General features: G+C 51.7%; 1 protein-coding gene across 1 annotated transcript in view; it reads left to right on the top strand.

Annotated features, from left to right (window-relative positions):
- Positions 1-11560, top strand: part of FAM193B (family with sequence similarity 193 member B) — a gene marked incomplete at its 5' end in the record, with an annotated part of 30798 nt that extends 19238 nt beyond the window's left edge. The window contains 5 exons of the mRNA XM_084244174.1: positions 350-589; positions 7058-8078; positions 8216-8291; positions 9327-9424; positions 11179-11560. Of these exons, the coding sequence (XP_084100300.1) occupies positions 350-589; positions 7058-8078; positions 8216-8291; positions 9327-9423 (1434 nt within the window). The 3' untranslated portion in view covers position 9424; positions 11179-11560. The remainder of the gene's footprint in view (positions 1-349; positions 590-7057; positions 8079-8215; positions 8292-9326; positions 9425-11178) is intronic.
- Between the last annotated feature and the right edge of the window lie 1721 nt (positions 11561-13281).

Here is a 13281-nt window from a genome sequence, read left to right as displayed (position 1 = left end):
CCTTTGAGCTAGGGGTGATTATCCTCATTTTAGAGATGACAAAATTGAGGCTCGCAAAGACTCAGTGACCTGCCCAAGGTCATACAGCTTCCAAGTGACAAAGCCCGGGCTCCAACCTGCTTTTCTGGCTCCTGAGTCAGTGTGCTCCCACCACTGTCATGTGCCACCATCTCATGCCACCCACCACTGCCTCAGCTCAGGGCCTGGCTGAGGGTAAAGCCATTTGGTCTATGTGGCTATGGTAGAGAGAACAGTTGCCAAGCTCCTCACCACGTTTGGTGCCAGCGGGTGGGAGTGCTCCGGGCCTCCCAGGCCCAGGGTGTAATGTCAGCACCTCCCCCTCCCCCAGCCACCCGCTGCCCCGACGAGTCGGAATTATACCGAGATCCGGGAGAAGCTCCGCTCAAGGCTGACCAGGCGGAAAGAGGAGCTGCCCATGAAGGGGGGCGCCCTGGGCGGGATCCCTGGGGAGCCCGCCGTGGACCACCGAGATGTGGATGAGCTGCTGGAATTCATCAACAGCACGGAGCCCAAAGTCCCCAACAGCGCCAGGGCCGCCAAGCGGGCCCGGCACAAGCTGAAAAAGAAGGTGGGTGTGAGGGGGAGCCCAGCTCTACCACTTCTCCCCAAGGAATCCCTCACGCAACCCCCAGCACATCTGGGGCATGAATGGTGCTGGCTGCCAAAGGCCTCAGCACTGCTCACTGCTCTGGGAAGGTCTGAATGAGTTTGGGAGGCATCAATGGGTCAGGGAGCTTGGGACCAATGATTGGAGGAAAAATGAGTCTGGGCCTCAGAAGCCGCTGACTGGATTCCTCAAAGCCCAGGACTCGCTTCGGTCAGTCACTTACTTATTCATTCAACAAACACTTCTGCAAATCCTGGGAGCCAGAGCGTGACAAAGTTCCGTTCTTACCCTGGAGAAACTCAGTCTGGTGGAAAGACTGCCACAAAACTGGACGAACACATTAGTGTGTGACCAGCCCTGTGGTGAGGTCACAGTCCTGCCTGGGCTGCTGGAAAAGACTGTACCAAGAGGCTGACTTGGGAGCTGAGTTGTAGGGCATGAGTTCACACTCCAGGGCCCTCCTGGCAGTGGGCATGGCACATTCCACAGCCACTCATGATTTCCTGAGTGCCTACAGGGGTGAGGTAGGACAGATAGTGGAGGTCAGTGAGGATCTCACAGGCCCTGTTCAAGAGCTTTTGACTGGATCGTACAGGTGAGGGGAAGTCCCTGGAGGGCTTTAATCAACGACTGCAGTTGGCCTGATCTGTATTCTGAGATTACATTGTGACAATCTGGAAGGTCACCTGGAGGCATGATACTTGAGGCAGGAAACCCTGAGCCAGGGAGAGATGACTGATGGCGGGGCGAGGGCAGAAGATTTTTAGAGGAAGCAGAAGTGGCAGACTTTGCTGATCTGTTGGCAGGACAGAGAGATGAAATCCGGGATCTCTCCCAGGTGGCGAGATGGTATGCCTTCCGTTGTGCAAGGATGAATTGGCAGAAGACAGGGACTTCAGTTAGGGCATGTTGACTGGAGCTTCTCCTGAGACATCAACAGGAGGTGTGGGGTTGGGAGTTGCCAGCATGGAGATGTAATTGAAGCCATGGGACTGACCCAGTTTATTGAGCACCTCTCAAGGGCTAAGGATAGAACCCCGTGAACCATTCCCAGCAGCTCTGCTGCTAGGCAAGCCCTGGGGCTTGATAGCATGTCCCCTGCTGCCTTGTTACCCTGTGGCCAGCCTGTCCCCAGCTGCAGGAGCACAGCGCCACCACACTTGAGAGCCCAGCTGTGGAAGAGATTGGGTATGACAGGTAGTCCAGGTCTTGGGTGGTCAAATAGCCTTCGTGTTCTGGAAAACAGCACTGATTCTGCATCTTTTTCCAGTCAAAGGACAACAGGACCCTTTCCCTGCAACCTGGAGTAGTGATTCCATGGGTCCCACCACTGCTTTTGAACTCTTTATTCCTCCCATGCAGTGTGACCTGGCTGGAAGTGTTGAGTAGGCTGCCATTGTAGACTCTTTGGCCTCTTCTGGCCTCAAAAGGCAGTGGTTCCCAGTTATTTCCCAGAGAGCGCACTCTGCAATTCTCAGGACTGCTATACTTAATTCTTAATTCTGTATCCCCACATGATCTTTCCCTTTTACCAACAGTGCTCCTTTTCCCCCCTTTTCCTCCTGTCAGCTTTCCTTCCAAGCTCAAGTCCAATGTTTCCACCTTTGCAGACTTGCTTGGGTAACTCCTTACACCTCCACTACACCAGGCACATCTCCCTAGACTGCTGATGAGCTCACACTACTCCCTCGTTCAAAAACTCTTGGCTCAGCCCATCCTGTCCACTCAAGAGGCCAGGATACAACACAGAAGCAGGCAGGCAGATGTCATATAAGAGGCACTCATGGTCATATGTTTTTACATCAACCTCCTCACTGACGATCCCCTCCTCCTGGCTGTAACTACAGCCTGGCTGTCCACCAGAAACACAGCTTCCCCCAGGAGCCATCCAGTGGCAACTGCTCATTCTCTCCCACCTCTGGAGGGGGTAGAGCTGAGTGTCTTTCTGCTCCCTTATACTACTCCAGATCTCGACCCTCTCGCCTTCATGTACTGCCCCTGCTACTCTGAAAGTGTACTCCTGGCTTTGTCATCTGCAGCTGCCTAGCCCCCTCTTCCACTGAAGACTGCCACCTGCCCCTTCTTTTCCCAGGCCATCTGACATCCCTTAACCATCATTACTTACTTTCTTACCTATACTCTCAATTTCTTGCCTATTGCCCTTCACAAAAACTGTAGCCCAACCTGCCTCTTCCTTCTACGTATGCCAGGAGAGAAGCGCCTGCTTGAATCTCTCTCTGGCTGCCTGGCACAAGGCCTCTGCTCACCTCAGCCCCAACATTGCCGAGCAGGCCTCTTGTAGCCTCCTAGTTAGTCATCTTGCTTCTGATCTCTTCCATTCACATCTCATTGGTTAGACCTTCATCTCCAACCTCCAGTCTGCACCACCACCCCACCACCCCCCGATTTGGGGACATTTGATAAAATTTCCTGATTCAAGGAGGAGGAATAAAAGCTAGTGGACAAGTCCTCTTTCAAGGTCTTATAAGCCTAGGGGCCTCCCCGGTGGTGCAGTGGTTGAGCGCTGGGTTGCGAAGCTGCCCGCAGCCTCTGCAGCGCGTTCAATCCCCGGCTGCTCCCCGGCCACCGAAGGAGGGTCCCACATGGCGCGCAGACCTCTTCTGCCGCCCGCTGCTCCCCTCAGCAGTGTACTTTGGTCCTTCTGCTTGCTCTGCTCCCTGCTCTGGCTCTGGTGAATTCTCTCACCCTCCCACGCTTCTGACTGTACCCAGTGCTTGTATAAATAAATAAATAAATAAATAAATCTTTTTTTAAAAAAAAAAAGGTCTTATAAGCCCACCTGCAGACATCATCTTGTCCTAAAAGAGATTGTTACCTGTTTCTTACTTGAGACCCATGCAGTCCTTTCTCACCTCCTCAGTCAAATGTGTGTGGTTCCAGCTCCTCTACACTCTTTCCCAGTAGCATTTCACTGTTTCCAGTACAGTCTTTTGAAAGCAGTGTGTTCTTTGAACATACAACCTCTCTCACTTCTGTAGATTTTTCCTCACATCAGAGCCAAATTCTTGAAAATGTCTGTGATCACTGTCTTCACTCTTCTTGTTGGCCACTGCCAATTGTTTTCACCCATCCACCCCCCCTCCTCTGGGTGCAATGACTTCTCCGTTGCCAAATCCACAGCATACTCTCCTGCTCCATCTGCTTTGTCCACTGGGCAACCTTTTACAGTTTGTGTTTGTTTTTCTTGTCACACATTATTTTCTTGGGCTCCTTGGTCTTCAGCCAAGAGGGAAAAGCAGAGGGCACCCCGTTTTCTCCAAATTTCTCACCTTCCTCTCCGATCCATGTTCTCCCTCCTTTATGAACCCCTGTGCTTCTGCCTAACCCTTCGTCAGGTACATTAGGTCCTGGTTTATTAGATCCACTTACTTTCCCAGCACTTCACATTGATGTCTCCTGCTACCAGGCACCTCCTCATGGACGTTCCCCAGGTGTTCAGATTGTGCACATCCAAAACTGAGCTCCTCCTCTTTCTCCAAAGAGGCCTGCTCTTCCTTCTCCGTTGGCTGTCTGGTTAATGGCACCACCATCCACCCAGTGGCCAGAACCAGTCCCTGGGTGCCATCCTGGGAGAATGAATACTTCGTGGTGATTGAGAGCAGCGGGCCTTGGAATTGGACCTCAGTTTGAAATCCAGCTCTGCTACACTTTGCTGTATGACCTTGGGCAAATCACTTAACCTCTAAGCCTCAGTTTCTTCATCCATAAAATGAGAATAACACTAGAACCTAACTCAAACTGTTGGGAGGATGCAGGACAGCAATGCACAGAAAGGCTGGGCAGTGGACTTTTAGTTGGTGTGTCCTCTGTGGCAGCAGTAATGGTTGTCGGTGTTGTTCTTGTGACTCATATCTCTCCCCACCCATCACCAGGAGTCCTGACCGTGTCACTTTTCACACTTCTCTCAGCATACTGCCACTACTTAAAAAAGCCTTCAGTGGCCAAACAAAACTGAGCCAAGGCCTACAGGGTTCTTTAGGATGCAGCCCCTACTTGCTTGCCACCCTGCTTGCCAGTTTTGTCTCATAATCTTGCCCTTCTAGCCTTCCTGCCCCACCCTCCACCCCCAGAAAGAGGTTGAGTTCCAGCTATATCTCTGAATGTCTCCATTCCCTAAAGATTTTGTGCTTTTCCATTTCCCAGGCTTTATGCTTGCTCTTCTCTGTTTAGAAAGTTACTGTCTCACTCTGCAAGATAATCCCAATCACCATCAGTGCTGAGAGCTACTGCCTCCTCTGGGAAGCACTCCCTGCTGTCTCAGTCTGGGTTCTCATAGCACTCTATGCTTGCTTCCCTGTAGTGCTTGTCACTATCACCAGAATTAAACAGCCTGTCCTCATGTGGCTCCCCAGCCAGTCCAAGCCAGCGAGCAGAGACCGTGTCTCCTGCATGGCTGAATTCTGCTGAGAGAAAGCTTGTCAGACAGGATTGAAAAGCACAGGAACTGTAAAGAGCACTCCTGAGTGTGCTGGTCCTGACTGTGCCACTTACTAGTCATGTAGCCTTGGGCCATGTGACCTTGTTCTTTGGGTTCCCTCATCTGTAAATTGAGGATAATGATGCAACAAGGCAGCTGTGAGGATTAAGTAAGAGCATTTGAGAAGTTCCAGACTCGTGGTCTATAGCAGAAAACATGGGGTCCTGTGCTTTCTCCTCTTACTAACAAATTCTACGTGGTTCCCCCTACACCAGTAGTTTACAGACTTCTGTTTAGTAGCAGAACTCTTTTCTGCAAATGAAACCTTCCATGGAACCTCAAACTTTTAACAAATAAAAGCAAAGCAGTGCTGGTGGGGCCTAACCTGGTGGCGCAGGCGGTTGAGCGCAGCGCTGTAAAGCTGTCTGCAAGGCAGGTTTGATCCCGGTCAGCAGGCGAGAATCCCACATGGCGCAGCAGACCTCTTCTCTCTCACCCGCTGCTCCCCTCAGCAGTGTATTTCAGTCATTCTGCCTGTTCTGTTCCCTGCACTGTCTCTGGTAAATCCTCGCACCCTCCCGTGCATCTGGCCTGTACCCCAGTTCTTGTATGAATGAATAAATAAATATAAAAAAAAAAAAAAAAAAGCAGTTCCGGTGCAAGAGAGGAGCAAAACAAAGACCTTCCAACCTGTGTCTGTCCCTGTGCCTTGCACACCATGCCCACAGCTTGGAACTCCGTGGCCCACACTGGTACCCTGCTGTACACTGAGCTGCTGCCTCACCTGAGCATCACAGTGCCAAGGAACAGCCTTGTTTGCAACAGGGAAACAGGCACACATCCTCCCAGGTATCATCAGAGCAACCCTGTGAGGTATATAGGTGGTTAGTTTTCTACTCAGATTTACATGCAATTTGTGTAAGGTTCAGAAATAAGTGATTTGTCCAAGGTCCCACCAGTCTCCTACTCAGTTGTGGAGCCAGTATTTAAAAAAGATGAGAGAAGAAACACATGCATGCCCGCGGGGCACAGGTCGCCCTCTAAGTGGACTCTGAGGTGATGGCTAGCCCTCTTTTCTGCCCCCAATTTTCTTTTCCTGTTTCTCCCCCTCATTCCCAAATCAGCTAGAAATATGTGGAATGGTAGGAGTCATCCAGCCCCTGGCATACTGCCACCACCTCCTTTCTGTAGACTTTGACATCTGTTTCCTGTCTCCCTCTGCAGGCCTCCTTGGCCTGCTGGTCCTTGAGCTTGGGCAGAGGGGTGGAGTGATGGAGCCCACAGAATTTCAGTTTCCAGATCCGACCTCCCTGGACCTCACCTGGGTGAGGGGGCTGCCTTGACATCTTTCTGTGAGGCTGGTGGGGCTGTTTTGTGTGCCATTGGGCACCCCTTAGGGGTGACCTTGATTACGTGAGGCCAGCCAAGTAGTGCATGACCTTCCTATGGGAACTTTGCCCATAAACAATGTTGGGAGGCACCCAGAGCAGCCTGACCACCTTAGTTGTTCTATAGCCCCGCCTCTTCTAGAAAGACATCCAACTTCTTTCCCCTACTTCCTGTAGAATTGGGCAGAATGCCTCTACGACAGACATCTTCCTCACATGTATCCTCACTTTGATCTTTACTCCAGAATTTTTCTCCAGAATTTTGCAGATGAGTGAATTGCTGAAGCTCATACCTGAGGGGCAGGATCCAGTTAGTTCAGTTCCTTTCCATCCTCAGCTTCGCAGGACTGACACAGGGACTCTGGATGAAGGAGCTATACAAACTCTTCACCAATCCCTGCTTTCCCCACCCCCACCCCAGACTTGTACCCGTCTGATTGCATTTCATCCTCACTCCTGCAGGGGTGGGCGAACATGCCAGATTCACAAAGCCCAACCTCTAGCCAGTTTGTGGCAAAGTTAGGCTCTGGGCCAATGTGTCAGGTGTCACATTGGATGTGGCAACTGCCAGACCCCTGCTAAAACTGCCTCTTATATTGGCAGGAAAAGGAGAAGGCCCAGTTGGCAGCAGAAGCTCTCAAGCAGGTGAATCGCAGTGTTTCTGGAAGCCGGGAGCCAAGGTCTGCTAGGGAGCGGCTCTTGGAGTGGCCTGACCAGGAGCTGGATCGGGTTAACAGTTTCCTGAGCAGCCGTCTGCAGGAGATCAAGAACACTGTCAAGGACTCCATTCGTGCCAGCTTCAGTGTGTGTGAGCTCAGTGTGGACAGCAATGGCTTCTCTAAGGAGGGGGCTAATGAATCAGATCCCCAGAGTCTGGCCCCCTCAAACTTCAATGGCTCCTCAGAGCAGCGGCCTGACATCAACCTTGACCTATCCCCTTTGACTTTGGGCTCCCCTCCAAACCACACGTTACAAGCGCCAGGCGAGCCAGCCCCCCCATGGGCGGAAATAAGAGGTCCCCACCCACCATGGACAGAGGTGAGGGGCCCCCCTCCCGGTATCATCCCTGAAAATGGGCTAGTGAGGAGACTCAACACTGTGCCCAACCTGTCCCGGGTGATCTGGGTCAAGACACCCAAGCCAGGCAACCCTAGTCCTGAGGAGACAAGCCCAAAAGAGGCCCCCATTTGTAAGCAGGAGCTGCCTGAGCCCTTGGCCTCAGGGGGGAAGCCTCGGAAGGGCAAGAGACAGGGCATTCAGGCCAAGAAGAATGAAGCAAGCCCAGCTCCCCGATCTCCAGCCAGCCTTGAGGCTCCTAGTGCCAAGGGCCAGGTCCCTAACCCCAAGCAGCCAGGCAAGGCCCCAGAGCCTCCCAAAGTAGGCAGCTGTGCAGAGATTGGAGAGGGGAGCAGGGCGAGCCGGCCAGGACCTGGCTGGGCTGGCAGCCCCAAAGCTGACAAGGAGAAGGGCAGCTCCTGGCGAAACTGGCCAGGCGAGGCCAAGGCACGTCCCCCGGAACAGGAGTCCATGCAGCCCTCAGGCCCAGCAAGGCCCCAGAGCTTGCCGCAGGGCAAGGGCCGGAGCCGCCGCAGCCGCAACAAGCAGGAGAAGTCAACCTCCTTGGGTGAGTGCAAGAGGAACTGAGTGGCTGATCCCTCCACCCCAGCCAGGCGATGGGGTGGAGGGCAGTCCTTTGGCCTGAAAGCATGACCCCAGAGGCCTGGCCCTGGGCCCTGAACCCTCCTGGCTATGTCTCCCTAGATGATGTGTTCCTACCCAAGGACATGGATGGGGTGGAAATGGACGAGACTGACCGGGAGGTGGAGTATTTCAAGAGGTAGGTGTGGGGCTCCCCACTGACCTGCTTGGGCTCGTGGCAAACTCCAAGGCCTGCCCACATACCCCACGTTGTGCCTCAGAACTACCTCCCCATCAGCACCGTGCCCTTAGAAGGCCACTGCAGCCCTTAAAGGCTCTCTCCCACCAGCCTGTCTGCTGGAACCCAGATAGCCACTTAGCAGGACAGCCATTTAGCAGGACAAGGCATTTGGGAAGGGGCAAAGAACAGGGAGCTGGAGGACCATTGCACATTAAGAACCTGGGCTTTTCCCAGCTTCGTTCATTTTGTGTATTCACTTGTCCGCTGTGTCCTTACTAAATATCATCATAGACGGGTTCTTGGAGAATGTGGCTTTCAACAAAACAACATGTAACTAAAGCAGGCCCTCGTCAGCCAGAATTATTTTTTCTCATTAATATTAGAACAAAATGACATTGAATGAAGTGATGTCATTTGAGGAGCTGATGTACTTCCCCAGGTCTGCCTGGTCTGAGTTCAGGGGACAGAGGTGAATCACAAAGTGTGGTTGGGGAAAGAGAGCCATAAACGTACAGTCTAGGGCCTAGAAAGATGGCTGGAAGAGACAGTGACAAACTAAGGGGTGGGGGTGACCCTGAAAGCTGACACCTAAGCTGAAAAATAGGAATGAATGGATCAGCTTTTAAAAAAGTATTTGTGGATTTGTGGCAGTGGGGCCAGCAGGTACAGAGGTTTGAGGGGGCAAGAAATACATCATCCTTAAGGGAGTAGAATACAACCTAGTGTAGCTCGACTGAAATAGAGTAAGGAGAGGGCCTGAATCTCAAGCCAGTATCTCTTCACATGCTGTCCTGGGCTCCTGAGCACTGCGTCCAGGAAGTCCCTAAGCCAGTAGAGCTCCCACACCTTCCAGACTGGGGCACCCAGGACCCAGAGGGGCTGTGCAGAGCTGACCTGCTTCCTTTGGTGGCCAGTTCACACAGGTCTGGAAGGAGATCCAGCAGAGGAATGAGGGAACCTCTAATTGTACTTTGGTGTCTCCAAACCCACCAGGTTCTGTTTGGATTCTGCAAAGCAAACTCGTCAGAAAGTTGCTGTGAACTGGACCAACTTCAGCCTCAAGAAAACCACTCCCAGCACAGCTCAGTGAGGTATAAAGACCCCCTCACACACATGTTGCATGCACTTCCTCTGCCCATTCTCTGTCTGAGAATTGTAAGCCCTGAATCTTCATAGATTCTCCATAGATTCAGCCCAGCCAGCTACATGTTCCAAAGGTACAGGCCCCATCGCTTCTCCTTGAGCCAGGCCCTCCTTCAGTTCTCCTTCCCATGCTCCTGAAGGGCCATCATCCCCCAGAGTATCCCCACAAGGTCTCTATTTTCTCATACCAGCTGCCTTCCAAAGTACCCAGAGAGCCGTGGGCCCCAGAGGGCTGCCCCCACCCCTGAAGTTATCAGCCCCAGGATTGACTGCCTGACTTGCCTCTTCAGTGCAAGCAACCAGGATGCTTCCCTGCTGAATTTATGTGAGAAGGAGTCAGCCCTGAGAGGTAGCTGAGCTAGACCAGGTCCCCTGAGGGTCAGTTAAGCATGAAGGTGTTAGTGGGCGCTCTCCCCAACACAAGTTCCATGAGAAAAAGGACAATGAAGCTGCCTCCCAGAAGCAGAGACCTGGCTTCCCTCCCAGCCACCACAAAGGTCCTTTTGTCAGAAATCCTGACATATCAGGTGACATTTGGGACTGAGAACAGAAGACTGGAGAAGGCCTTGGGCTAAGAGCTGGCAGGTTGGTCTTGGTGCCTGATGGCTATACAGGGCCATGTCTCAACCTGAACTGTCCCTGGGCTCAGGCCTTTTCTAGCTGGCAACCATGTGACCTTTTTTTTTTTTTTTTTTTTTTTTTTAGATTTATTTATTTTATGCATACAAGAGCTGGGGTGTAAGCCAGGGGTTGGGGGTGGATGGGTTGAGAGGACTCACCAGAGACACTGGGGAACAGAACAGGTGGACTGACTAAAATATACTGCTGAGGAGATCAGCGGATGAGACAGGAGAGGTCAGCTGCACCATGTGGGTTAGCTCCCTAGCTGGGGATCGAATTCGTGCTGCAGTGGCTGCCGACAGATTCATAGTGCTGAGACTTAACCCCTTGCGCCACCAGGGAGGGAGGCCCCACATGGCCATTCTTGAGGCAATAGGAACCTGGGGCAGGAGCGTCCGGTTCAGACTGCCCAGGAGTGTATTCTCGCCTGTCCTCTTCCCCTTTGCTGTGCCAGCACAGCGCCTCTGACCCAGGACAGCAGACTTCCTGGCCTCGGCCAAATTTGCTTGTCCTCTTTGGATCAGCATCCGCCACCCTTGACACCCCAGATATCCCAGGGGCAGCCCAGAGAACCTGAAACCAAGGCACCTTGGGACGCAACTCCCTGTGGCACACGTGTGATCCCAAGGTCTGGATGATCTGAGTCACCTTAGCTCTGAGCTGGGCTCTGAGGTCCTTTGCCAAGGACCAGGGCACCCTTCTGCCTCTTCCCTCCACCTCCACAGGAATCCCAGACACTTTGCATCGGTTGCACCAGTGCCCCTGTCATCCAGGAAACCTCCAACTTTCTCCCTTACTCCTTTGATATCTTTTCCCAGACAGGTGGGAGAGCAAATGCAGAGGAGGGCTCCTACTTCACCTGCTTGGGATGGTGTGCTGCCAGGGTGGGCAGGCTCCCCCAGGATTTTCCCCCCACGTTCTGAGATCTACTACAGAACCTCAGGGCTGGGACTGTCATTTGTCAGGGTTTCAACCTTAATCTGCACAATCAGAAAATCTGTTGTTTATTCAGGCCAGGAAGCAGCTGTAGCCCCTCCTCAGGACATTGGAGCTCACTGCTTGCTTGTGTTGTTTTTCTCAGCCCCTGTAGAGTGAAGCTTCTTCAGGGTGTTGTGAAGACCCCGACTGCCAGCCGAAAGTCTACAGTTTCTTCCTCTATATCCCTGCCCACCTGCCCAACACCCTCCCCATTCCTTGCCATCCCGGACCAACCAAACGCTGAATGGATGCCGTGCGTGCTGGGGCCCTCAGGACCTCTGCAGAGCCACTTCCTGGTGCTACGCAGCCTCCACACTCAGAGCCCGGGGGCTGGGCTGGCCTGTGGGCCAGGGGCTGATGGTACTGCTGGCCCAACACTGCTCTTTGTGTTTGGTTTTTTGTTTTTGTTTTTGTTTTTTGATTCTTTACTTTTGATACTGTGAAGATCTTTCCTGCCGAAAGATAAAGCAACATTTGGACACAGAGTCAGTGTATTGGTTTGTGATGAGTAGGGGTGAGGTGAGGACCCTACTCAGAAGCACCAGCTCTGCCTTAGTCACTGGACTTATTCAGCACATACTTTATATCACCAGTTTGGCAAAGTTTCCCTTAATACTTGCAGAAGCTCAAAGTAGGATTATCCTTTTTCACAAATGAGGGAACTATAACATAAAGCTCAGTCTGAGTGAGAGCCCAGGTATGTGTGACAGTCTCACCTGTACCCTGTCCCCCTGCTCGGAGAACTCTGGTAGTTGAGCCTAGAGGGCCTCTTCCCCATGCTGTGTCTCAGTTTCCCCATCTGTATGAGGGCTCAAGCCTTTATGTGCTTTGTGCCTACAGCCTGGGTGGCTGGAGTTGGCAGGGCAAGTGGAGTTTCCATACATTAGATCTGACTTCCAGTGGGAATGGGACATGTAGCCTTAGTACTTGAGAGCTAAGAAGATAATGAGTCCTATAAAGGAAGGCATACTAGTACTTCCTCCTCTCCCCTAATGGATCTGATTTGTAAACACAGAGTTGTAACTCGGGTTTTAATAGGATTGCTAAAAATTACTCATACCCTTATATCCTAACCCTTTGTCCCAAGTGTGACTTTCTCTACTAAAACCAAGATTATATGGGGAGTGATGAAGGTATAGTCACTAAGTTCTTTTGGGGTGCCATTTTTGTAGGTTCAGAAACCACTCCTTCCTTCCCCCCAGGTTGAACCCCACCACAGGTGCACAGCTAGTGCCAGCTCCTTCCAAAGCAATGAAAAACAGTATTGACCACAGGCTTCCAATTCCTAAGCCCTGGCCTTTCCCAATCCCCAGGGAACTGCAACGCTTCCCTGTGAAACCTCTACCTGTATATTTATTACCAGTGATCTCAACTCTTGCACCAGGCACCTGCCCTGCAGTTTAATTGGCATGGTTAACTAAAATTCTCTTTCATCATTGACAAATTGCAGGTCTAATCGAGAACCCACTTCACCTACAGAGAACTAGACTCCTGTGAGTAGTGATCAGATGCCAGTGCCTTGCCTCTGCCTCCCGCACTCATTCCAACCACACTAATAACCTTGTTCTCCAAATTGGCCTGGCATCCTTAGGTCTCCTGATTTTTGCTGATTATCCTTTTATGGATTCTGCTCATCCTTCACATCCCAGTTGAGAGGGTACTTTTATCATGAAAATCTTTTTGCCCTGCCTTTGTGATAATTCCAAAAGGGGTGCCTTGTCTGTCTTACCATAATTTTCTTTAAGAGTAGTTACTCATCTATAATTGTGTCTCAACAACTCACCAGCCAGGTTTGTGTCTTGCTCATTTTCTCTCTCCTTGAATGCTGTACACAGTGACAGGGAGAACAGCACTGACCAGTGAAGCTGAAATTTCTCTGACAGTAACAGCCTCACCTGCTCTGGGCTCAATCTACTAAAACCAAGATTATATGGGAAATGATGGAGACATAGTCACTAAGTTCTTTTGGAGGTGTCATTTTTGTAGGTTCAGAAACCACTCCTTTCTTCCCCCCAGCCTTAGCTGATTTTGATAGTCAAATACCTAAGAAGTGTCCTACATGGCACACGCCCAGTCCTACACCCCCCTCTCACATCGTGACCAGGCCTTCACTCCTGCTATGCCCTCTAGCTGGTAGCTTCTCTTCCCCACTCCTGTGCTTAGGTTCCACATTCCCCTGGAAGCGCTGATCCAGTCTCCTCGAAGC

The sequence above is a fragment of the Talpa europaea genome (genome assembly GCF_964194135.1).
Source record: "Talpa europaea genome assembly, chromosome: 9".
Lineage (NCBI taxonomy): Eukaryota > Metazoa > Chordata > Mammalia > Eulipotyphla > Talpidae > Talpa > Talpa europaea.
The sequence above is the reverse complement of the archived record's forward strand: the minus strand, read 5'-3'. Positions and strand labels throughout refer to the sequence as shown.